This window comes from Enhydra lutris, unplaced genomic scaffold (genome assembly GCF_002288905.1).
Source record: "Enhydra lutris kenyoni isolate GAN:26980312 unplaced genomic scaffold, ASM228890v2 scaffoldscaffold45, whole genome shotgun sequence".
Taxonomy (NCBI): domain Eukaryota; kingdom Metazoa; phylum Chordata; class Mammalia; order Carnivora; family Mustelidae; genus Enhydra; species Enhydra lutris.
Window position 1 is genome coordinate 5,627,002 of NW_019154129.1, and position 27,285 is coordinate 5,654,286.

Below are 27,285 nucleotides of genomic sequence, written 5' to 3' on the forward strand. Positions count from 1 at the left end.
GTAGCTCTTAGCAAAGAGGGATGAAAGGAAAGGTTGGCTTGGGGCACCTGGGTGGCTGTCGGTTGGGGGTGTGACTCTTGATTTCTGCTCAGGGTCATGGGGCTGAGCCCACGCTGGTGGGGGGAGCCTGCGCAGGATTCTCTCCCTCTGCCCCTCTCCCCAGCTTGAGCGCAGGTGTGCTTGTATGCTCTGTCTCTCAAATAAATAAATCTTTAAAAAAAAATAAAGGTTGGTTTGAGACATTACCTTGCAAAAAGAGAAATCGTGGCAATCCGTTTATATCAACCTGTATTTGATAAAACGTTTGTGGTTACTGCAACGTGCACCGGCTCTTACGATGAATAAAGAATGAATCAGGTGTTAACTTGGTTTCCTTGGTCTAAACAAGTCTAGAATAATTGTTCAACAGCATTGTGCGCTTGACAGCGGCACCACCTTGGGTCGTTTCTGCACAACAGAAAAATAATTGCAGGTTTCATCAGTTTTCCTAAGGGTGTCTTTCTGAATCCATCAGTAACGTGATTATTGCCCTTCTCAGGAACTCTCCTGTGTGTACATCTATGCGTTTCTTCTGCCAGAGCCGTCCGTGTTGATGGCTTCCCCTTCTCCCAATCCCAGCCCTTCCCCACGTGTCCTTTCATAGGCTTTATGAAATCCCTTGTCTTTAGCATGATTTGTGGTTCAACACAAAGGGGCCTCTGCCAGGTTGTACAAGTTGGGTTTTGTTTTGTTTTTTGTTTTCCTGTCCTAGGGGGCTTGGTTTATAAACAGCCTATTCATTAACGTTTCCTTGTTACTAAGGAGTTCCTTCTTTTCATACAGCTGAGATCTTATCCTCTGAACATTTTAGAAGCAGATGATGTCATACACAGCATTATCGTGGGTTGTTAAAAATGTCCCCCAGACCACCGCTATTTCATACTACACATAGACATACCGTGCTCATTGAACTCTTTTGCCATTACTGAACACTTAAGTCATTTCACTTTTTCTCTGTGGTAACATCTCCCGTCACACACTTCTTTGTGCACAAACACGTCCCAATCTTCACCTAAAAACGCTTGTCCATTTTTTTATTTATGAAACCGATGCCTGAAATCGGTCTTGGTAAAACCAGATGTGACCTCCAGTTCCATTTCGCTGAAGGTGTTTAGCGTTCTGATTGGAAGAGTGACAGGAGCTCCTGACACTGGCTCGGATGCTTTGCCTGTTGTCACGGTCACCTTTACACGGAGTCTGCAACTACTGGAACACTGAACAGTAAGCATCAGTCCTACCCTCCAGAAGCTCAGTCTAGGGGGAAAAAAGTCAGGGAAGCTACTGGAGAATTACAGTCAACCTAGGTGACTTGGAGGGGACTTCATGGCGCATGGATGTTTGTTTCCAATATTTATATTCCTCGCTCCGTAGTTCACATTTGCAGCTGTGCAAATACTCGGCTTGCCACCTGTTTGATAGGGGCATGGTTTCCCATAAGAACGTGAGAGTTGTGTCATCCCTGTTGCCGTGGATAGCCTCCATATCAGGGGCATTTCTACCCTTCTTCGGTATCCCTTTCTCTTTTTTCTTCCTTCTTTTCATTGATAACTACCTTTGCTTGATGGCTGCGTCTTCATGAAATCACTCCATCAGACGTTTGCTTTGATGGGGGCCCCATTCCATCCAGTAGATGCTGGGGGCTGGCTACTCTGTGCCAAGCCCATATATGATCACAGAGACGGCTTTTAAGCGAAAGAAGTCTTTTCTGTATGATCAATCCATTAGTACACGGAAGTGCTGTGACCACTGTCCCCATTTCCTGGAGTCCCATCAAGGTGAAGGAACAGCTAGCTTAGCCTTGCCAAGGTCGGTGATCCTCTGGCCAGAGGTGCCCATCCTTAAAGCTAAAGCCAGGTGCCTCTGGTGTAGCAGGTGGCGGTCAAAATCCTATAAAAAAAAATCCTATAATTACAATTTTTTCATTCTTAAAAACTGTGAAAGCAGATCTTACAAGATGTTACCCGTGGGTGGTGGGAATATAAATGTTATTTTCTGTACTCATCTGAATCGTCTTAAGTTTTTCCAAAAAAAAAAAAAAAAAAAAGAATAAAGAATAAAAAGAATCTCTACAATGACATCTAGGTTGGGGTTGGCAGACGGTTTCTGTAAATGGCCAGATAGTACATACTATTAGGCTTTGTGGGCAAGGAGGCAAAATTAAGCGTATTACGTAGGTGCTTATGTAAACCTACCTAGAGGCGTGTAAAAAGCGAAGAAGCTTTCTTACTGCATACATCTTCTGGGAGAACGGACAGTTGGCTGTAGTTTTCCAGCCCGTGGTCCAGGTGCTTGAGATTGATCACCACTGACACTTACATTTAAGGATAATAGTTACGGAGCCATCGGTTTGTTTGAAAATTACGCCATTTAGCATTTTCCACATTTAAGCTTAAATGTGCAAAGCTTGAAATCTAAGGGAGGGGAGATTTCCCTTCTTTGTTTTTGACTGACGGCGTTTTGGGTCTTGGAATGACACACATGCCTCCAGTGCTTGTCACCTGTTTCTCACTTCCAAATGGCTTCTTAGTCGTCAGACAGACATGGCCCGAGGCGACCGAGCCACACTGTCCCCTCTTCTGTGCCACGCCATGGCCTTGGGTCCACACCTCAGTCCCACTGAATGCGTGATGCTTGGGAAAGCAATTTCACAAGCCAGAGAAGGGATGTCGAGAAGGTCACTGACAAGATAGTGCTCTAATGGAGTCCTGCCCTATCAAGGAACCGTCCTGGGACCTGTTGGAGAGCAAGTGAAGAAGTCCATTATTTTGTAAGAGCTTCCACGAGCTAGTTTATGTAGCGTTTAAAAGTGGATTATTGGTCACCCCAAAAGGAGAGTTACTGTTCTAAAAATGCTTAGGGTAATATTAGTTTTTGTTGGCTATAACAGGAAACTCAACTTGCCCAGTGCAGAGAATAAGGAAACTTACCCTCTCGTGTCCCAGAAGCTGAGGCACGGTTCAGGCTCTCAGCCAGGCCAGCTCCAGGATCAGGTTCTTGATGTGATTCCGCTCACCGCCCCCCACCCACCACTCCAAATGGCCCTTTCCTCCCATTGGACCTTCTCACATGGCTACCACAGTCCTGGATTTGATGCTCAGAATTGACAGGGTTTTTTTTTTTTTTAAAGAAATAAAACCTTTCCCAGGACCCTAGCAGCTGCCCTTCCACAATTCCATAGCTAGACCTGGGCCACAGACCTGTTCCCAGCCTATAATCCTGGTGGCCTTAAAAGGAGGATTGCCATAACTGCCTCGATCCTGGCTGTGGGGATGAAGCCTGTGACCTCTCAGAGCAGGACATTTCCCAGAACAAAATTGGGGTTTTATTCAGCAAAGACAAAAAGGAAGGGCATGGCTATCAGAAGGTAGCCAGCATTGTCTCCTGCGGGCCAGGAATAAAGAACCCTATATTCATGCCTTATTTCAGAAACAGTGCCGAAAAGCGCTGTGTTCCTCTTCTGCACCAAGCCTGTGCTGGGGGGTTACACACGTCATCTCCGAAACTCACAGCAACTCTGTAAGGGATCTATTATCTGCTCCTCTTAAAATTGAGGAAACGGATGTTCAGGGAGATAGAGGAGTGTGTCATGTGGCATTTAAGTAACAAGATTCAGAATCAGGGCTCATTTCTCTGTCTCCTCCACCCTCTTGTTAGCAATAAACAGGCCCTCAAGGAACGTGGTAATTCTTTTGTAGTATCAGAAAATACTGGAACTCTCCTTTGCCTTAGATAATATTGACAAAATGGGGAGATCAGTTTCTCCTCCACGGCACGTACCAGCATAGAGCTTCTGAGTTGCCTCAAGTTTCATATACTCATTCACTGTCCATCTCTCCATCTGCCAACCATCATTTATAGAGCAGCAGTTCTCTTCTCTTCATTCAGAGGCTGGATATCCAGTTAAATAGATTTGCTCTCTGCCCTCACAGACCAGTCGGGGATGCCAAGGTGGGAAGCCAGGAACCCCAGGACAAAAGTAGACAAGTGTGCAAGAATCAGAGGAGGAAGGAGAACCAGCTTAGTTCAGCCGGGCCAGGGAGAGGAGGGCCAGGAGAGGAGCAGGCAGGGTTTTGAAGGATGAATAGGAGTGCACCAGGCAGATGTGGGCAGGATGGGGGGAGCATTCGAGACATGGGGTGAAGCGTGAGCCAGAGCCAGCCTTGAAAGCCACTCATGAGCAGAGCCGGACTCGGGTGGTTCGATGGCAGGAAACAGAAGCCAGGTCACTGTTACAGAAGGTGTTACAGAAGCATGGAACAGTTTTTTCTCCATCAAGTTTTGCATTTTAGAGAGAACAACCTTGCTCAGTCTACCCAGGATGCATTTTCTCTTTCCCTACCAGGTTTTGTTCAGGAGGTCAGGCTGGAAACACTCCTTTCCAGACCCCCTTACACCTGGTGTGGCCACTGGTCCCAGCACTGGGACTTAGCAAGTGGGGCTTCCTGCAGAGCTTTTGGTTGGCCCTTTTCTCTTGTTCCTTTCTGGAACTTGGACACAGTGGCTGGAAGCCCTGCAGCCACCTTGCAGTCTTAAAGACAAAGCTACAAGCTGAGGACCACAGAGCAGAAAGACAGAAGGAACCAACGTTCTTGGTGAAATCCTTGAGCAGATCTGTACACACCCTGACCACCGTCTGCTTTCTTTATATGGGGTGGATAGATCATAGATCAGTACGAGTGTATACTTGTTCAAGTCACTGACAGCTGACTGCTGTCCTGATGCATCGGAGGGTAGAAAGTAGGGCAGCTGGGAGGGCAGGAGGATGAGAAGAGTGGGCAGTCACAGAGACTGTCCTGAGAGCGGGGAGCTGAAAAGGCCGTGAGCGCGCTCTAATAGAAAAGCAGTGGGACGTATGGCCTCCATCCCTGAGCTGGTGACCGGTGCACTGGCCCAGGGAGGCCCACAGGAGGAGCAGACCGTGGGGGCGAAAGGCATGAGTGAGTCTGGAGGAGAGGGCTTGAAGCAGTCCGGGAACTCAGGCTGGGGAATCGCTCGGAATCGTCACAGGTGGCGTGGTCAAGGTCAGGTGGAGGCAGTGGTCATCCCTCGGGAAGACAGGGGTGTGGACAGAGCCCAGGGCAGACCACCGACTAGGATGCTCGTGGAAAAGCACTCTATTGGGCACGTGCCGTCCTGCAGTCTGCCTGATTGCCGCCTTTCTTTCTCTGGTTCCTGAGGTGGGAGCTGACATTTCTGAGGTCATCACATTTCAGTGGCAACAGCTACCCTCCAAGACCTCCCCGGCTTGAGTCCAGGCCCGAGCCCTCCTTCCCCAGTACATTTCATCTCCGACACCCTGCAGAACATCTCCCTTCCGCAGCTCACTGCCACCTCTGTCTACCTCCCTCAAGTATTTTTGGATGGATTTCCAGTTTGATACATGAACATGCCGTCAGTCAAAACAATCTTTTTAATGAGCCTCTTGTCCTGACAGCTGTGTTTAAGATAGGGCATGGAAGCTGCTGGGTACTGGAAATCTAGAAAATTGTCCATTCTGGATTGAAACCTTAATGTGTGCCCCACGCTGCATCTCACACACAAGCCTGCCATCTTCTCTTAAAAAATAAAGAGGAAATTATGAATAGCGAAAAAGATGTAATTTGTGCAAATGAAAAAAAAAAAAAAAGATGTTCTGATCAGATGCTTAGAGAAGGCTGAGAGGAAGGACTAATTATTGAACATGGATATATTCCTGCCACACAACCTTGGCCATGGCTCTGAGTGACACCCTTGACCTTCACAGTGACCAGAGGGTGATTGTTACTAATCCTACCTTCCACATGGGGAAACTGAGGCTCAGGGAGGTTGATGGATATGCTGCGCTCACACAGCTTGGTAATAGCCGACTGTGGTTCAAGCCCGCCCTCCCCTGACCCTTACCCCCAGCTGCCACCACTTTTTTGGCAACCATATATTACTATGAATAAAACACAGCCCTCTTCTCACATATGCCACAGAGGCTTTGGAATTTCTGCGTCATCAGGAAGGGGAAAAATTGAAACATTGAGCATACAGAGCCTCCCCTGTAGATAAATAAGAAGTGAGCCTGAATTTTGTAGGAGCACCATTAATTCTGGAGCCCAAGGCGGGAAGTGGGGCTCCACTGCAGCCGTCCCCCTCCCCGGACTTTGGCTGTGCGGGCAGCTGGGCACCTGCAGGCCTGTGAGAGGAGCGGTTTCCCAGCAGAGCTGCTCCCTGCCCTGGATTGTGCAAGCTCAGGTGCTCTCAAAGGCAGGGGAGGCTCGTGTCCTATAGAAGGCTTAAGTGAGTCGGTGGGCGGAAGTGGAAACATCATGTTATAAATGGGACCCAGGTCCCCCTCGACTCTGCTGGCTGTTGGCACGATGACTCTGACCGGCGGCTCTCCCTGTCTGCTCTTCTTCGGGACTAATGTGGCCAAACCACTTCCAACCTGATGAAGCTGAAAATGCCCAGCCTTGGCCCTCTCTGGGCCACATCTGTGCCATCGAAAATTATAGTCCCCTCCCCCCCCAACCTTCTTGTAGTTTCAGTTAAGATGAACCTTGAACAGGGAACAATATAATTTTTGTTGATTATTATGGAGTGGAGGCAAGAAAAATGTAATTTCTTTTTCTTTTTTTAAGATTTTATTTATTTATTTGACAGAGATCACAAGTAGGCAGAGAGACAGGCAGAGAGAGAGGAGGAGCCAGGCTCCCCGCTGAGCAGAGAGCCCAATGCGGGGCTCGATCCCAGGACCCTGAGATCATGACCTGAGCCGAAGGCAGAGGCTTTAACCCACTGAGCCACCCAGGCGCCCTAAGAAAAGTGTAATTTCTTGAGGGGAGGAAATTTTTTTAAAGAGAAAGAAAAATCTCTCATGGTTATAGAGTATGAATGAGTTGGCCTTGGGTGAAGGTCAATTCACCAACCGGGCCATTAATTCCTACCCAATCCAAAAGGAAAGAGAGAAGAAAGGAAAGAATCCCAAGAGGAGGCTGTGGATCCTCAGACAAGCCAGATGTTTCACATCACGTGAACCAGATGTCTGGGAAGACGCCCGAGGTAACCAGATGTTTGCGAGCTCCATAGGGCCCCCAGGAGAGGCTGAGGCACGAACCCAGGCTTCCAGCAGCGTCCCCTCCCCGGCCAGGAACGCCTGTGCCCCGGTAATGAAGTCCTCACCAGCAGTCCAGGGCTGCTCACCCCCAGCAGCTGGCTGGGTCCCCGCTCCTGCCGGAGACGAGGCAGCCCTGCGCCCAGGTCAGCTGCTCCCTACACCTGGGAGTCTCTTGCTGAGCAAACAGATAGAGGTGGGCTCCTCCTGGAGTGACTGGGCCATGAGACGCCTTCCTCCCAGGAGTGGTTTCCTCCCAGGTCCCGGGGGCTGTTTGAGAAGCTCTGCTAACTCTGAGTTTCTCCACGTACCCGAGCAGTTTGCTTAGCTGAAAGGCGCGGAACCTGCCTCACCTCCCAGTGTCGAATGATCATCTGACAGCCTGAATTTTGACATACTGGAAATACAGTTTTTCCGGAGTTTATGGGCTGGTTCTGAGATAGAGCTGTATGTTCTGAGCAGAACAATGAAAAGATCGTGTTGAGTGACTAAAAGCAGGTAGCACGTCCGCAGATCGCAGACCCCGTTTTTTGTGAAATTGTTTATATTTGTACATACGTCTGTTGCTATAGACTGTATCTTATACCCGTGTTATTAGCACAGACAATTTAAGATATCTGGACGATACACACAGAACTAAAATGGGAAGAGAAAGTTCATCTTTTTTTTTTTTTAACAACATCTGATCTTATTGTAGCAAGCATCCCTGCTTTTCTTTCTTCTGAAATTCAGAAATACCTTATTCAGAAATATTTCAAAGCTTACAGAAAAGTTGCAAGTAAAAAGAACACCTATATTCATTTTACCCAGATTGATCTGGTGTTTTATCCCAGATAAATATCATTTATATCATTTGTGAGCGATATTGCAAATATATATATATATTTTCTGATCTATTTGAGAGTATACTGCACGCATCACGTGTATTTGTTTTATTATCCCTTCTTACACAAAAGGAGGACTACTGTGTAAGATTTTTGCACTCCATTCACATAATTTTTCCTAGATGTCATTCCATATGCGTTTGTGGAGCTCTGCCTGACCTTCCCTTCCCAGCTGCGCCGTGTGTACCATAGCTCATTTAGCTGCTTTCCTGAGGCCTGTTACTTTGGAAGGTAGAAGCACAATAAAGATAAAGAGTGGAGAGGAGACTTTAAAACCACGGGAAGAACAAGCAGCAGCTCTTAATAAAAAGCCTTTGTTATTTGTAAAGTGGGTGGGGCCGTGGGAGAGGGCAGCCCTCAGAAGCTCTTGGGCGGCCTTGGGACTCACAGAGTAATAGAGGTGTCCGGGTCCATATGACCTGCTTAGGTCAGTGTCTGAGGGAGGCTCCCTGGAGCAGGGAAGTGAGGACACAGGACAGGGCCAGGAACAAAGCTAATAAGCAAGGGTATGTGCTCAGGATTTCAGCCTGATCCCGCCGGAGCTCCACGGCACGAATCACACCACACACACCCCCAACCTTGAGGCAGAGCGGCCACATCCTCCAACCCATACATACAATAATCCGTTAGGGGTGTGGAAAAATTAAAAGTAATGCACACAATGAGCCTGGTTTACAATGCCTGCTTGGCCCATCGCAGATCTTCAGAACATGGGAGCTATTACTATTAGGGTCCTCATTCCCTTTCTTTCCCTCCCCAACTGCACCATAACAGCTTTACTGGCAAACCATTACCATCGACATACCATACAGTTCACTTGTTCAAAGTGTACAGCTCAGCAGTTTTCAGTCTGTTCACAGAGCTGTGCATGCACTGCCACGGCCAATTTTAGAACATGTGCGTGACGCTATAAAGAAACCCTGCGCCATTCTGCAGCCACTCCCCATTCCTCCCTCCCTGCCCTAGAAATCTACTTTCTCTCGCCGTAGATGTGCCTATCTGTTTGGGGTATTTCGTAGAATAGGAGTCCTCTGCTACACGGTCTCGGGGCTGACCTTCTGCACTCGCGTGTCATTCATTCGTTGGCTGTGTGTTGGTTCAGTTGTTCGGGTCTCAGGAGCAGCGAGGCTGCGAGCAGTTAGCAGCCAACCCTCCCAGCAGCAGCACCAGCTGCTGGTGCACCAGCATGGAAAGTGGCCTAGCAGGGATACCAACAGCAGCCACCAGCATAAATCGTGTGCGAGGGCTTAGTTAAGAGTAAGAGGACAGGGATTATCCAGCATGATTAAAAAACAACAACAACAACAACAACGAGAAAGGAGAGCAGTTACTCGGAATTTCTGGATAAATGTGTTGTTCTGGACAGACTGTCTCCCTTTTAATCTTTGAAAGGTTCTGCCTTGTAAGTTCACCAAGGAATGAAATCTCAGTGACCAAACTCTCACACCCTTGGTGGGAATTTTAGTTGCTCTCTTTCCTTAAGGATAATTTGACAGTCAGATCCAAAGTCTAAACTATGGGAATATGGAAGACTAAATTTTTCCCCTGAGATCAGGAAAAAGGAGACCTTGTCTGTTTTCACCATTCCTTTGTAACAGCATATTGGAGGTTCCAGTCATTACAAAGTGCAAGAAAAAGCATAACAATCAGAAAAGAAGAAATAAAACTGTCCCTATTTGCAGATGAGGTGATTATTAACTTAGAGAATCCCAGGAATCTACAAAACAATTACTAGCATAAATGAATTTAGCAAGATCTCAGAGTATCAGGTTAATAGACACAAGTCAAGTATATTTTTATATACCACCAGTAAACACCTGTCAAATGAAATTGTAAAACTAAATGAATTTGCAATAGCAACAAAAAACATAAAATACCGAGGAATCCCAAAGGACATGTAAGGCTTCTGCCCTAAAAACTATAAAACAGTGCCGACATTAATTAAAGAAGATCTAAGTAAATGGAAAGATAGACCATGTTCATGGATTGGAAGACTGTTGTTAATGTGGCATTTTCCCCAAATTGATCTGTAGATTCAACATAATTCCCATCAAAATTCCTGTAGTTTTATTTTGGGTAGAAACTACAGGCTGATTCTAAAATTTCTGTGGAAATGTAAGTTACCTAATTGCAAAATGATTTTGAAAAAGAAGAACAAAGTTGAAAGACCTACCCTACCTGATTTCACAACCAACTGTAAACCTCCAGTGATCAAAGCTAACATTTGGTATTAAAAGGTAAACAAATTAATGGAACAGGAAATTGAGTTTGGAAATAAACCCGAACATATATGGTTAATTACTTTTCATCGCACGTGCTGAGGCAGTTCTGGAAATAACCCCAGGGCCCATCAGCAGTTGAATGGGTAAACAAATTACAGGGTATCCATACAATGAAATATTACTTAGCAATAAAAAGGGTGAACTCTTTTTTTTTTTTTTTTTAAGATTTATTTATTTATTTATTTGACAGACCGATCACAAGTAGGCAGAGAGGGAGGAGGAAGCAGGCTCCCTGCTGAGCAGAGAGCCCGATGCGGGGCTCGATCCCAGGACCCTGGGATCATGACCTGAGCTGAAGGCAGAGCCTTTAACCCACTGAGCCACCCAGGCCCCCCAAAAGGGTGAACTCTTGACACATCCAGTAATATGGAGGAATTTTTGAAAATCATGCCTTCATGATTCTTTCATGAAAAATTTCAAAACTTTCAAAATCATGCTACGTGAAAGAAGGCAGGCCAAAAAAGAGCACGTACTATATGATTCTAGTATATGAAATCCATATTAATCTATAGCAACAGAAAACAGGTCAGACGTTGCCTGGGCCAGGATGGAGGAAGGGAGTGACTCCCAAGGAGCACACGGAAACTTTTGGGAATGGTAGGATGTGTTCATGATCTTGATCTTGGTGATGGTTTCCAGGTGTGTACATGTGTTAAAATTGACCAAATATATGAAGTTTATGCTTCTTTAATTATACTTGATGCTGTACCAAAAAAGTGGAGGTATTCTTTGACCCAGAAGCAGTTCAGCTTCCTTGTAAAATGTGGAAAGTGTTGAACCTAGAGCTACCTTCTTTGTTTGTACATGTGGTGAGGTTATTTTTGCTCTGCAAAAGGGCCTTGTGTTTGTCATATGATATTAATAATTCAGTGTTTCTGTTAAAGAGATAATCAGTGATTTAACAATTGATATTATAATGGCTTTCATTCATTAGGAGCCTACTGTGTGCCAGGCACAGTATAGCTGTTTCCAAGAGCAGCAGCCTTGCAAGGTAGCTGTGTCTGTCTCCCATTTTACAGATAGTGAAACTAAGGCCATGCAGTTACAAAGAGCTGACGCTGGGATTGGATTTCCACATCTGCCCCACTCCAGAATGGCTGTGATCCGTGTAGCAGCCACATGTGGCTGGTCCAGACTGACGTGGGCTCGAAGTATAAAATACACACTGGATTTTCCAGACTTGGTGTGAAAATAATGTAAAATTGCTAATATTTTATATATGATTATATGTTGAAATAATATTTTAAATAGTGGGTTAAAACACATAACTAAAGCTAATTTCACCTCTCACTATTTCCTTTTTTAAAGGCAGCTACTAGGAGGTTTAAAATTACCCAAGAGGCTCACATTATGTTTCTCTTGAGCAAGACCACCTCAGAGCCCTTTCCATTTCACGTCGTCTCTGTAAAGGACAACTAGAGGGCACCTGGGTGGCTCAGTGGGTTAAAGCCTCTGCCTTCAGCTCAGGTCATGATCTCAGGGTCCTGGGATCGAGCCCCACATCAGGCTCTCTGCTCAGCCGGGAGCCTGCTTCTCCCTCTCTCTGCCTGCCTCTCTGCCTACTCGTGATCTCTGTCTCTGTCAAATAAATTAAAAAAAAAAAAAAAGCAACTAGAACGTTAATTGAGCAATGTAGATTTATATTTATTGAGTGCAAACTGTATGGTGGTTGAATTTTATACTCTTATTGGTACATGTGTTAACTCTATAAGCCCATTAGACATTTAATTTTAAGCAAAAACTGTCAGCACACTTTTTTTTTTAATGTTTTAGATCAGAGTTACTTTTTTAGATGGAAGGATATGCACACTTTTAATTTCAAGTAAATACAGAACTCTCTTTCTGACCATTGGTACAAATGCTTTGAATTATTTTATAGTTGAGTAATTGTTTATGGAATAATTTTGTGTTCATCAGAGCATTGTTCTCTGTTGGGCAGATACACTTGTCTCCCCTGGTCAAAATGGCATTCATAGTTTTACAGACTACACATTACTGTTTTCTTTATTTGTGAGAAGTACAGAAAGAAACTTCTAGTTTTTGAGGAATTGAGAAACTGTGGCTGAATTTTGAGCACCCAAATGTTTTTTTTTTATGACTTTTTTTTTTTTCTGCAATTACTGGGGGTGGCCCACCTCTCTTTTTTGTTAATAAAGTTTTATTGGATCGCAGCCATGCCCACAGGTTTACGTAACTGTGAATGATGGCTGCCCTCATGCTATGAAGGAAGGCACAGTTGAGTAGCTCACAGAGATAGCATGGCTTTAAAAGATTTACTTTCTGACCCCTTACAAAGAAGGTTTGTAGACCCTAGGTCAGTTAGGTTACAAGCCGTCCTTGAGAGAAGTTCCGTGAAAATGCCTTTAAGACCCCACTTAAGTTAATGGGAATTTGGGGATGGGAAGTTTTGAATTGGCGAAAGGCTAAAACTGGCAGTGATGGGATGCTTGGAGGCCCCCACCACGAGGAGGAGGAGGATGCAGGCTTGAGCCTGACCCTTCGCTTGTCTCCATTCTGGCCAGTCGGTCTGGCCCCCCGCCCTCCAGCTGAGTCGACTCTGATCTGGAATTCTAGTACCGCCACACGCTCCCCTGGAGAACTCGCAGAAGAATTTCTCCCATGTCACACATCTGGCGAGGATCAGAAGCACGGAGAAGGACCAGGGGGTACCCGTGGGTGGTAATGGGTCAGCAGGAGCCGTCTGGTGGTGACTTTCTTCACTCACGTGGCCCGTCTCTCCTGGGTTTTCACTTTCCCTCCACTTGGCAGGGGTTTGGTTAAGAGCGCCGACTCAGGGCCAGACCCCTGGGCTCTGATCGCAGCCCTGCCAGGGAGGGGCTGAGCGGGGCAAACGCGGCATGTGTCTCCGTCTGTTTTCCTCATCTGCCAAACTGGGGTAGTAACTGTGCCTTCTTCATAGGGAAGTGGAATGGCTCACACGATTTAAAAACCTGAGATGTGCTCTTCTTCAGAACAGTGTCCGATAGGGAACACTCCATAAATATCACTTGTTACGGGGCGCCTGGGTGGCTCAGTGGGTTAAAGCCTCTGCCTTCGGCTCAGGTCATGATCCCAGGGTCCTGGGATCGAGCCCCACATCGGGCTCTCTGCTCCGCGGGGAGCCTGCTTCCTCCTCCCTCTCTCTCTGCCTGCCTCTCTGCCTACTTGTGATCTCTGTCTGTCAAATAAATAAATAAAATCTTTAAAAAAAAAATATCCCTTGTTACCATTATTACTACCACAAGAAGACTACCCTGCTTCAAGACCCAGGGCAGATGTGAACACAGAACAGGCAGAAGTGCAGGGTGTCCCTTAGGTCAAAGCCACCCCCTCCAGGAGTCAGGGGTCCGCCTGATCCAGGTACAGATCCTTGCTGTGTGACCCCAGGCAAGTCCCTTAACCTCTCTGCGGCAACCAACTCAAAGCCCTAACCCAATAGTGAAGAACCTCTTACTTAATGGGTCACGTGGGCTGTACCCTGATTTTGGAGCTGCGGGCAGGGACTGCCATCTCAGGGCCCCGCCTCTCCGCGACCTGCCTGCGAATTTCTTTACCTGCAACACGGATTATTTGTACCTGTTTTCTCTCCATTCACACCAGTTTTTTTTTTTTATTTTAATGAGTCATGTTTTTTTTTTTCCCCTTACCACTGAAGCAGAATAAATTAGTGACTCATGATTTACAACCCAGGTTTCACTGTCACAGCTGACGACGTGAAGATGCATGCCATTTTCATAAATGTATACTCAGGGTAAAAACAAAAGTGGCCCAATTCAAATTTGTGTGCACTTTCCGGGCTTAAGTAACACTAACGCATTAAGGAAGCCCGTTTTTAATATTAAAATTGCACTGGGGTCCCCTCCCGATTTCCTGATTGATTCGAAGCGAGCTTCCAGTATTAGAATATTAAATTATATGGAGATTGCATGGCTATCCTCTGATTGATTTGAAATGAATTTGAATCAAGACAGCTCAAAAATAGCTTTTATCGCATCTTTATGACTTGATACCATGGAGGAATAAATCCGACGCTCACGCCACAGAAGCAGTCCTCTGTTGATGCGCATGGGCTGTCTTTGGCTTGGGAATTCTTCTGGGAGTAATTTAAGAAGATGCTTGTCATCTCCTTACAGCGGTTCATAATTCAGAAACAATCTATACTTAATACTCAATTAAGGAACCGTAGAGGCATGTCGGCCCCAGATGACTGATGAACAGCCAGAATGGAAATTCTGCACAACTCTTGAAAACAGTGCTAAAATCAATCCCCCGTCAGGGAAACCGTAGTTTATTAATGCATTCCTTACCTGCATTGAGTTGCGAATCAATGCGTCCCCATCAAAACCTCATAGAAAGCAGAGATGGGTCCTCGTGGCCTGTCGGTGTGTAAAGGGCAGGATTGTAACCTGGGCAGAGACTGCATCGCCGGGTCTGCCCCTGGTGTCAGTGTCCCCCTCCAGCAGTCGGCTGTGGGCAATACCGGGAGGGAGACCCGAGGGTTGATGAGCACCTGCTGGGTGCTGGGTGCTGGGTACTGGGTGCTGGCTGCTTGCTGCCCAGTTCTGTGCTCTCCTTCAGACCTCTCTGCCATCCGTGAGACAGGTGTTAATGATTATTCATCTCAAAAGGGAGGAAGTGCCCACAGAGGGCAGTGGCCCTCCTGAGGCCCCCAGAGGACAAGAGTCAGAGTCTGCAAGGCCGGTTCAGCCCTTGGGTGAGTTTTCCAGATGCGTGACTTTGTTCCTTCTCCCGGCTGTGGTTTTCTCATCTGTAAAACGGGTGATTCGAGTCTCCATTGGGAGAATTCAGCGGGATGATGCTTGGAAAGTCCCAATGCTTGGAAAGTCCCAAGCATCCTACCTCTGTCGTCCTTCCAAGCCATCCCCATTCCCCTCTGCCTCAATCTGCCCTTACTTGCGGGAGGACTTGGAGGACATATGCGTGGTTCAGAACTACTGGACTTCCCAGGAGGTGGGAGTAGAAGCTCCCACTGTCAGCCACCAGGCTGCTTCTGGCTCTGGCTCCAGCCCGGGAAGAGGCTCCCTCATGTCCCTCCTCAAGTCTCATCCCTTGGGTTTCGGTTTTCACTGGGCCAGCCAGGAATAGCCCAGAGCCCCGAACTCTGCCCTAGAACTCCGCAGAATGGAGACTTATTCGTACCCTCCTCCATTTGACCGTCCCTTAGTACACTTACTCCATGGCCATTCCACAGTGTCTTGCTCAGGACCCCAAGATGTAAAGTTCCTGATTGTAATGGTGGGGACGAGCGGGGCTCTCTTGCCAGAGGGGAGCCCATTCTGAACACAGTGGCCCCGCTCTCTTTCATCTTTATTGCTGGTCCTCTTAGGTATCCTTGTTAATTCCACAGTCCTTGTTTGGTCACACTTGCTGTGACTTGGGACATTAACAATAAACAGTGAGGCCTGAGGGGTTTGTGACGGGAAGACGGATAGCAGGCACACGGTGGACCAGCGCAGCTGTCCCGGGTCCCCCGAGATCTGCTTTGAAAGTTCTGCAGGTCACTTGAACAGCCGCATTAATGCCCCTGTCTCTATGGACGCCGATAAATATGGCGTGAAATTTGGACATAAATGAGTTTTTACAGCTAATTATGGCTAATGCGAGCCATTTTCAAAATTGCCAAACATTCCTTCCAGAATATTAGTTCGCAACTATGAATTAGGCATAAAGAGCCAAATTCCATGCACATAATCTAGTACACAACAAAATAATAACAATACTAAGTGGCTTCTGTCTGGCCACAAGGACGTCCCCGAGGCCGGTCTAACACACAGGCTCCCACTGAGCCTCTGGTGGCACCAGCCGTAAAGCTCTGAAACTCCAGGAAGGCCCAGGAACCAGTCACTTCCACGGTCCTCTGGTCTGTGTGGTCAGGGCTGTTCAGCTCCAGCTGTGATAAGGACCGTCTGAGCGCCCACCCCGGGGCTTCAGCTGTAAGCCGCTGACCTGCCCAGCTCGGGCCCTGGCTTGGTGGCACCGCCATTCCATCCCTTCTCCCCGCCACCCCCCGTCCATCTGGCACGTCCCCTCCACGCTCTTCGCAGCACCTTGATGCTCGTGTCCGTGACCGCTGACAGCATTATATCACAGTACAAAAGAGGAGAAATTGATGCCCCTCGCTGACCCCAGCCCCCCACGCTCCCCATGAAATCACCAGTGGGAGCAGTGGGCATGTATCTGAGTTCAGCTGGGGGGGGCTTCAAACACGTGTGCACACACCTTCTTAAGCATATGCTCTTTGTTTTACAAAACCAGGATCACACAATACTTTCGTAACCTCTTGTTGGTATTTAATAATATACTTGGTGCCTTTCAAAGCCAGTACACATAAATCTACCTCTTTTTAAAAACACACCTGCTGTAATTTATCCACTCGTCCCATAAATGACCTTCACCACCAGTGGCTCGGTGAACACCGTACCGTGCATTTATGCCCTCAAACGCAGCACACGTACATTTGACTCCATCAAATGCAAACCATTCCATCGCCACGAGGATCCCTCCTGCCAGCCTCCCATAGCCCTTCCCACCCCCGACCCCCTCCACCACCATGCCTGACTCATAGCAGCCGCATCTAGAATTTTCTCATTTCAGGAATGCTTTGTAAATGGAATCCTACAGGATGGAACCTTTGGGGTTTGGCTTTTTCGAATGGGTGTCATGTCCTTGAAATCTCTTCCAGTTGTCTGCATCATTCCGTCGTCGCTGCGTGGTTTTCCATGGCGTGGGCGGACCACAGTGTCACTGTAGACCCCACTAAAGAACTTGACGTTGCCTCCTATTCCTGGCTGTTACATCCACGTACAGATATTTGAACCTAAGTTTTCATTTCTCTGGGATAAATGTCCAAGCGTTCTGTTCCCAGGTCATACAGTAAATGCAAGTTTAGTTTTTTGAGGAATTCCCACTGGCACTGCGGGAGCCATGCGGTTTCTCGGCCCCAGATCCAGCGTTTGGTGCCAGGGCCATTTTAAAATTTCGTGTTTGATTTTTTTGTTTGTTGTAGTCATTCTGATTCCCACCCCCTCCCCCGCCGCTTTGCTGATTGAAAGCTACATATTCCATTTCCGTTCTTTCGGAAATTATCTGTATTTTTTTTTTTTTTAATTTAGAACAATTTCAAATCCACATAAAAATTACAAAGACAATACAGAGACTTCCCATATACCCTGCCCCTAGATTCCCCTGTTAATAGTGTCTTACACCAGTATGGTACATTTGCTGCAAGTAATGAACTGATACTGATACACTTTCATTAACAAAAGTGCATAATCCAGTTCCCTTGCTTCTTACCTAATGTCCTCTTTCTGTTCTGGGGTCCCCTCTAGCATAGCACACCTGACTGAGGCATCCCACCTCCTTGGTCTCTGCGCTGTGACAGTTTCTCAGAAATTTGGACTTGTGGATTTATTTTTTATAATTTGGGTTATCATTCAACACTAGTTTATTTTGGTGCTTCAGTTACTAAGGTTTGGCTGTGGGTTGATTGCTGTGTCCCTCTGACACACCCCCATCAGTGCGAGTGTTGGAGCACGTCCTCCCTTTCTGGCCCATCAGGATGCTCCAGGCTCATCTTGTGTATTTCCCACCCCGGCCCCACAGTCAGCCAGGTCTCCAAGGAGCCTTTTACTGGAGAATGGTATTAGAAACCAAGATCTGGACGCCAGGGGTGCTCATGGCCTGCGTGTGCCCCTGCTTCTTGGTACTGAGCGAGGATACGGGTCTGCATACTAACCTGTGTCTGTACACATCTGTAAATGTTTCCCTGGGTCATTCTCTGTCTTTAACTTGGTATTAAGGTAAACATGAGTTTGTGCTGATGTCTCCACCTCTGATCTCTACCACATAGGTTATTCTGGCCCCCTCCCCTTCCCGTTTTTTGTTTTTTGTTTTGTTTTTTTTTATTGAGCTATACCATAAAATTCGCATTTTTTTTTCAAATTGATTATTTATTGAACAACTTTTCTATACCTTTTGGGTATTCACTATATTTTTCCACTACTTCTGTTTTCCTTTTTTTTTTTATTAATTTCTTTTCAGCATAACAGAATTCATTGTTTATGCACCACACCCAGTGCTCCATGCCATATGTGCCCTCCATAATACCCACCACCTGGCTCCCCCAACCTCCCACCCCCCGCCCCTTCAAAACCCTCAGATTGTTTTTCAGAGTCCATAGTCTCTCATGGTTCATCTTCCCTTCCATTTTCCCTCAACTCCCTTCTCCTCTCCATCTCCCTATGTCCTCCATGTTATTTCTTATGCTCCACAAATAAGTGAAACCATATGAAAATTGACTCTCTCTGCTTGACTTATTTCACTCAGCATAATCTCCTCCAGTCCCATCCATGTTGATACAAAAGTTGGGTATTCATCCTTTCTGATGGAGGCATCATACTCCATAGTGTATATGGACCACACCTTCCTTATCCATTCGTCCGTTGAAGGGCATCTTGGTTCTTTCCACAGTTTGGCGACCGTGGCCATTGCTGCCATAAACATTGGGGTACAGATGGCCCTTCTTTTCACTACTTCTGTATCTTTGGGGTAAATACTCAGTAGTGCAATTGCAGGGTCATAGGGAAGCTCTATTTTTAATTTCTTAAGGCATCTCCACACTGTTCTCCAGAGTGGCTGCACCAACTTGCATTCCCACCAACAGTGTAAGAGGGTTCCCTTTCTCCACATCCCCTCCAACACGCGTTGTTTCCTGTCTTGCTAATTTTGGCCATTCTAAGTGGTGTAAGGTGGTATCTCAATGTGGTTTTAATTTGAATCTCCCTGATGGCTAGTGATGATGAACATTTTTTCATGTGTCTAATAGCCATTTGTATGTCTTCATTGGAGAAGTGTCTGTTCATGTCTTCTGCCCATTTTTTGACATGATTATCTGTTTTGTGTGTGTTGAGTTTGAGAAGTTCTTTATAGATCCTGGATATCAGCCTTTTGTCTATACTCTCTTCTTTTTTTTTTAAGATTTTATTTATTTATTTGACAGATAGAGATCACAAGTAGCCAGAGAGGCAGGCAGAGAGAGAGAGGAGGAGGCAGGTTCCCTGCTGAGCAGAGAGCCCGATGTGGGGCTCGATCCCAGGACACTGGGACCATGACCTCAGCCGAAGGCAGAGGCTTTAACCCACTGAGCCACCCAGGCGCCCCTTGTCTATACTCTCATTTGCAAATATCTTCTCCCATTCCGTGGGTTGTCTCTTTGTTTTGTTGACTATTTCCTTTGCTGTGCAGAAGCTTTTATCTTGATGAAGTCCCAAAAGTTCATTTTCACTTTTGTTTCCTTTGCCTTTGGAGACATATCTTGAAAGAAGTTGCTGTGGCTGAGTATAAAATTCAGTGGTTTTAATATACCCATTAGCAGCCACTACTGCTTCCTTCTTAGCAAGCCACCCCTTGTTCCCTACCTCCCTCAGTCCCTGACAAGCAATAATCTTTCCATCTCTGGATTTGCCTACTCCAGACAGTTCCTATAAATGGAATCCTACAGTGTGAGGCCCTTTGCATCCGACTTCTCTCACTGAGCGTGAGGTTTTCGAGGTCATTCCACGTTGGAGCACATTGTCAGTGCTCTTCAGTCCTTTTGACAGCTGCATCAGCTTCCATCATAAGGATGTGCCCCATTTTGTTCATTCATCAGTTCAGATGGACATTTTAGGTTGTTTCTGCTCTTTTGGCTGCTATGAATAATGCTGTTGTGAACAGCCACACACAGGTTTGTACGTGGCCGTGTGTTTTCCTTCTCCTGAGTAGATGCCTCGTCGTGGAACTGCCGGGTCGCTGTATGTTTAGCACTTTAAGGAAACACCAAAGTATTTTCCAGAATGGCTGCCCCATTTTACATTTCCACTAGCCCTCCACACGGGTTCTAAGTCTCCAAATCCCTGTGAATGTTTGTTATTTTCCATCTTTTTGATGATAACCATCTTAGTGGAGATGAAGTGAAATCTCATTATGGTTTTGATTTTCATTGGACTGATGATTAGTGACATTGAACATTTTTTCATATTTTTCATATTCATCTCTTCATATTTTCTGGATGTTCAACCTTTATCAGATAGATGATTTGCAGATATTCTCTCCCATTCCATGGGTTATCTTTTCATATTGTTGATGGTGTTCTTTAATGCACAAAAGTTTAAAATTTTGATGAAGTACAGTTTGCCTCTTTTTAATTTGGTTGCTTGTGCCCGAACATTTTTAAGAAGCATGTTAATTATGCATTTTTTTCTAGCAAAATATAATTATTTTCATTATTTTCATCTCCCTTCCAAACGTGACAGTAGCTTTTATGTGATTTAATTATCCATTGAACTTCCCATCTTGACGTTCTTGAGCTCTAGTTTTACATTTAAAAAGTAGAGGTTTTCAAAGATAATCAGTAATTAAATTTACCAAAATATTTTTATCAGTGTTAGCACATCACTGTTTTTTAATAGTTCATCCTCTCCTTGCTGAACCGTATCTTGTAATCATTCTTTCAGTGAAGGTTTGGAAGTGGTAAACTCTTCGTCTTCATATGCCCCAGAATATATTTCTTTTGCCCTTTAACTTGAATGATGATTTAGCTGGGTATAAAATTGGAGGTTCACAGTCGCTTGCCCTCAGCACTGGAAAACATTATTCTTTCATTCTGTTATTGCTGGGGGGCCTGCTGTCTAATTGTCATTCCTTTATAGTATTTTTGCCATATCTTTTTAGGGTTTTTGTTGTTGTTGTTGTTGGATGCTCCACAATATCACCATGATATATATATAATATATATATTATATATATATCAGTACAAATTGATTATTATTTATCCTACCTAGTACTTTGTATCTGAAGGCCCATATATTCCTTCATTTTGGAAAATCCCCAGGAGTTGTTTCTTCAAGTTACTCCTATTATTATCCTCCTTTCTCCTGTTGTACCTCCTCTGAAGCATCCATTGATACGTCTTTATCCATTCTTTGGGTTCTTTGAACCACATGTTCTTATTGCTTGTGTCTGAGTCTCCATGTTGTCTTTTGGTTGGTTCATTGCCTCCATTCTGTCTTTTAATTCACTGATTTCCTCTCTGATTAGTGTCCAGTTTAGAATTTATCCCATTTATTGAGAGTTGTCTTTGTGTTCTGTTTTAATGGCTGTCTTTAATGGCCACTGTTTCTCAGCTTTCATTACTAGTTATTCTCATTGCAGTTGTGCCTGTTTTATTTCATAACACCTGGTTCTTTTTTTTTTTTATAGATATCAGTCTTTTATTAAGGACTTCCTGATGCCCTAAACATAGTAATTTTAAATACTTTACAGGCAATTTCATATTCATTTCACCTGGAGTGAATTCATATTCCTGATTGAGGAGTCTGTAGACTGTCTTAGTATGAGATTTCTTCACAAGGTGTTGGTATTTTATTATTATTATTATTATTATTATTATTTCAGATTCAGTTGAGTAAGAGGTGATTTCAGCTTTGGTTTTTCCTTCACTTTCTGTCTTGAATAACTTCTCTTTGTCTAGTGGTTTGGGTCTCCTTCACCCCAACCCCTCCCCGGGGCCAGGTCTTAGAGTAGAGCTTGAGGGCCCTTGCCCACAGTAACACTGAGAAAACATGTCTCATTTCCTAGACTTGAGCCTGTGTCTGTCCTTCATTCCTAGACCCACAGATCGCTACCAGCCCTCGCCCAGTGCTCTGCTGGAGACAGTTCCTGCCCGGTTCACGAAAACCAGTTACTAAATTTTAAGGAATGTTGTGAGCTCCTTGTGAAACAACCGTAGTAAGCATTAAATTCTACAAAATCACCATTAAATAAATTATATTAAAAAGCAACAGTAATAAATACTGAAAACTGATTATTTTCTAATTTTCTTGCTACGTGTTGCCATTACCCTGCTGGCTAGGCAGCTCGCAGCCTCTGTGTCTGTGTAGCAGAAGCACCATAGAACAGCATGCTACCAGCCATCCCCTCCCTCGTCGGGGCAGTGACATCACGTCAGCAGTTTAAAATGAGCCGCCCTCAGAGGGCTAATCATGGGAGATGAGCAAACATTATAAATTGGTTCTCGCTTATTTTCTGGAGGACTTGTAAGAAACCCCCGCCTACCGCAGCCCTAGCCCCAGGCAGCCGGCGGCCAGGGTCTCCTGCATTCCCTTTCCACAAACACAGGTTCCCATGCCTGCCCTCTTTCAGTAGGGGCCGGCCTTTATTTCCTTCTGTCACAGAAACTCCTTGCAGCCTCTCTCACCCTCCAGGAGCTTCGCTCCCAGCAGCACCGTGACCCCGCTCATTACCCTGCCTTTCTGCCTTGTTTCTCATGCATGGAGCTGTTGGTTTTGATTCCGAGGCGACTTCTGTCCTTCGGTTTTCTCGTGTAGATTTTAGCCATCACGGCTCTCGAGTGTGGAGTGGAGGAGTTACGTTAAGTGCAGAGCTTGCTGTGCTGTCTTGATTAGAGCTCCATGAACGTCGTTCTTTGTAGACATTTAACTCCCATCAGATGGCTGTTTACGCAGGCCTCAGAATATTTCCTTCCGCCTCCTGTATCTCTCCTGAAGTCAGTCCCTTTATCTTCTCTCTTCTCGTTCCCTAGCCCTTCCTTGCACCACTTACGACAAATGTGTTAGGATGTTGTATCGATGAAGTATCCCTGAGAGGATTCTGGACATCACATATGGAGTCTCCTCGCTTATTATGCACTGAGTGATATTAATGCATTCGATTGCACAACATACCATATTGATCTCAGAAGGAAGGCCCTCGCGGAGCCCGCAAATTCCCAAAATGGAAATCTTTGGCCCCCTAATGTCTTGTTCCCTCCCCCACAGGTGTCACAGCTGTGTTCTCAGGCCACTACCACCGGAATGCCGGAGGCACCTACCAGAACCTCGACATGGTGGTGTCATCGGCCATCGGATGCCAGCTGGGCCAAGACACCCACGGGCTCCGAGTCGTGGTGGTCACCGCAGAGAAGATCATTCACCGATACTACAGTTTGGATGAGCTGAGTGAGCAGGGGGTAGAAGCCGATCTCATGGGCCTGATGGAGGAAAAGTGACTGCTGCTGACGGTCTGTTCACGGTTCACTTCCACTGGTTTCTTACTTTGCCAGGAATTGCGGCTGCGCACAGCCCCCTGTTGAAATATAAAAGTATTCTAGGCAGATCTGTGTCCTTTTGCATCATTCAGAGAGCTGAGTCCTATCATCCTACCCTAAGTTATATTCAAAATAGAGCTGCCCTCCCTTTTAAAAAGCGGGGAGTGGGGGAAGCCTGAAAACAAAGGAATAAATGGTGTCAGAGCCTCGCTGCCCTGGTGTTTGAGTCAATCCTCCTAATGATGTGTTTCTCAGCTCCGCTTGGGAAGTCGATTGCTTCCCAGTCGCTACTGGGAAGTGTGGTAAAAATCTACCTGTCGCCCTCCATCCCACCTTGATATCCAGGTGTGGTGTTTGATAATTCCGTGAACAAACCACGTCTGATTGTCTTAGTTTGTGTCCACGACTCCCAGAATGCCAAACAAAAACAAAGGTCATCGCCTTTCCTTCCTGATGAAACAGATCACTGTGTCCCGTTAGCAGAGCCGCGTGGGTTTCTTTGTACAAGGAGCTGAGTAGACAACACTTGCTATTAAATTTTGACCCTCCTGCTGTTGTCACGATGCTGTCGATGCTAGTCCGAGTTGAATCTGCCTTCCGGGAGACGAGAAGAGCCTCCTTGGCCCACACATTGGCCGTCTCTAAAAGCCTCCTCCCAGAGACGAGAACTGAAGCCCCCCAAGAGCCGTCTCTCAGTCCATCTGAGTTTGTTCACGGTCACGTCCAGCAGCGCAGGAGGTCCACAGGTGGGCATTCTTGTGCAGTGGAAATGGCCCTCCACTTACAGGCCTCTTCGCCATGTCCCCTCGGACAGAAAAGGGGGCATCAAGGCGGAGTTCTGAATAGAAACAGAGCAGAAACCCTGGTGGGGGCAGAAATGGTGCGTTCAGCCCCGTGACCTAAATTAGCACCGACTTTGATGATACGAACGAGGGGGTACAGTGCCCCTTGACAAAGGAGCAGGGGTGGTTTAAAGTCAGCACCGTTGTTACGGGAGCTCCCTTGCCGCCACTTCTCTGCGTCTGCAGACAGCCGTGTGAGTGCCCCTGTTACCCCACCGGGCGGGGACCCTCAAACACTCCCTCCTGCCAGGAACATCTCAGCACCAGGCCGTGACAGCGCCGTCAGACCCAAACAACCAGCTACAAACGAACTTTCAAAGTCCATTAAATCAGAAGACTTCCTTGTTAAGAAGTTTTAGTCGATGTAGCAAAACCGTGAGACATGAAATAGAAGGATAATTGGATATGTAAATTCATAAGGAACAAAAGACAGGAAGTTAATTATGCGACAGGTCAGTGATGCGCCCGAGCTCATTGTGTTTGGCACAGGAAAATTTTTTTAAAATTTCAAAATTAGAACGCCCCTGTTTTAGTATTTTGCCGCAGTCTGGTTTCCCATTCATTTTTCTTGACAACAGGTGTGGATCGAAGAGGTCAGGAACAGGAGTTCAGTACAAGGTAATAAGCCACACGTCTGGGGCCTGGCTTGTGCTGACTTTCAGAGTCAGACGCCAGAGTCGTCTGTGCAGGTGTGGGGCTGCTGGGGGCACAGGGAGGAGGAATCCCAAAGGACCAATGGGGCCCTCTGCATTGAGTGATGTGCACAAGGGGCTCAGCAGACTGGGGCACTTGAGTTGCAGGGAGCAGAGTGGAGAGAATTCAGAGTAATGGAAATGAAACTTCTAAGTCCCCTTCCCTACAAACCTGATACGTAAAAGAAGTGATTCAAAACACGGCAAAGATACGCGAAGAACAGGGGACCATACGAAATTCTCACCATTTTTAAAGTAACCAGTGGTATTTCCTGATGTCGGTTGGTTCAGAAAGAAATGATTTTGGAGGGGCACCTGGGTGGCTCAGTGGGTTAAAGCCTCTGCCTTCGGCTCAGGTCATGATCCCAGTGTCCTGGGATCGAGCCCCACATCGGGCTTTCTGCTCTGCAGGGAGCCTGCTTCCACCTCTCTCTCTGTCTGCCTCTCTGCCTACTTGTGATCTCTGTCAAGTAAATAAATAAAATCTTCAAAAAAAAAATGATTTTGGAGATGAGCGTGTATTGTTCTGATAATAGCTATTTACCAAGGCATTCACTTATGATTGCTTTTTCTTTAAAAAAAAAAAAGCACATTAAATAATAAGTGCCTTATGCTGTAGAAATCAATAAAATCCTCCATGATCCTAAGCACTGTGGTGTTGAATGTTTATTACAAGCTAAGTACTTTTTTAAGTACTTTGGCTCAGAGAGGCGGGGCTCCTTGGCTGAGATCACACCCCTCGTCAGTGGGGAAGCGAGGCAGTCCAGCCTCAAGATGCCGGCAGTCCAGACGTCCAGCCCATGCTCCTTAATACGATCATCTCTTTCCTAGAAAACCTTTTTCATGGATGAGAGGTTTGGACCAGCTCAGCCTGTGGCAGTATTACAGTATTCTGCACCATTGACCAACCTGACTGGCCGGCAACCCGGTGTGAGCTGGGAGCCCTGGGACTCGATCCCTGGGATTGCAAAGCCCAGACGCACCCATTCCAGGGTGGCAAAGCCCATCCAGATGGTTGGAGGCAGAAAATATTCCGCAGCAGAGACTGGAAGACTGAGGTGAACCGGTAATGGACCACAGGACCCGGCTCTGCCCACGTCTGTAAACACTTTGACCCGTGATGCTGCTCCTTGTTTACAGTTCCCATCCCCGGGAGTAGGACCCCCGCATCTCTCTCAAGGCAAGTAGTGCCACCCAGCGCTCCCCTTCCAGTTCATTATTTTATTTTATTTAAAGATTTTATTTATTTATTTGACAGAGATCACAAGTAGGCAGAGAGGCAGGCAGAGAGAGAGGGGGAAGCAGTCTCCCTGCTGAGCAGAGAGCCCGATGCGGGACTCGATCCCAGGACCCTGGGATCATGACCTGAGCCGAAGGCAGAGGCTTTAACCCACTGAGCCACCCAGGTGCCCCTCCAGTTCATCATTTTAATTAGGGGTGGAAATAGGGGGGCTGCTAAAAGGAAGTTTATTTAAGGAGACCTAAAATTGAGTTGTCAAGACTCAAGTAGGTTTTCAGACAGAGGTGGGGAGATTCCTAACTGCGTTCACGTCTAACAATAAGTAAGTTTATCTCTAGAATTCAGTCATGTTTCCCCTGAGGTTGGAGAATAGGGGTAGTAAACGTATTGGAACTGAGCAAACAATGTTTCATAATATCTTGTGGTTTCCAGCATTACAAGGTTATCAATCCCTGATAGAGACTTGCAAGGCAAACCCTAGTTTTAAGCCCAAATAATAACACTAGGACCATTTCCCTTACATGCTACAAAGGATACCAAGTTACATACAACTGTAGGACCTATATACACATAATACAGCTGAACATTATAGTCTGTATTCTCATTGAAATCTTTTGAGAAAAAGTGCCAAAAACATCATTTGCATTTGCTTGAACTTTTAATACTTATTCCCCAAGTAGTGCCTAAAAAACAGCTCTGTGCCGTCATGAAATTAAGCAGCAATACGGTATTGAGCTGGGGGGGGAAAGGAAGATTTAGGAGTAAATTGTCAAGGCAAGTTCTATTAAAAGCTTTCTGTAATAGACACCAGGGATTTCTTGATTTCTTGGTCACGTAACCTTACAGTTTTGGTTACACATGCAAGAGATAGTACTTGACAGGCAATATTGATTTTTTTTATAACTTCATAAAATACTGTCTTATGAGAGAGTTCATAGGGATATGTGTGTGTGTGTGTGTGTGTGTGTGTATGTGTATAAGAATTCTTGGAAGAATAATAATAATGACTTCTAACATCTTTCTAGAAAAGATTTTACTGACTAAATTCTTTCCTTCAATGGGGTTTTTTATTGCCATTATTTCTTTACCATTAGATATTATACAGATATATACAGATTCGATT

At 45.8% G+C, this 27,285-nt stretch overlaps 1 protein-coding gene across 2 annotated transcripts in view; it reads left to right on the plus strand.

Moving 5' to 3' along the window:
- LOC111156096 (calcineurin like phosphoesterase domain containing 1) overlaps positions 1 to 23,454 on the plus strand; it is a 100,254-nt gene extending 76,800 nt beyond the window's left edge. For both annotated transcript variants that reach the window (XM_022516703.1, XM_022516702.1), the window contains one exon: positions 23,120 to 23,454. In XM_022516703.1, coding sequence (XP_022372411.1) covers positions 23,120 to 23,349 — 230 coding nt within the window. In that variant the 3' untranslated portion in view covers positions 23,350 to 23,454. The remainder of the gene's footprint in view (positions 1 to 23,119) is intronic.
- Positions 23,455 to 27,285: the final 3,831 nt, after the last annotated feature.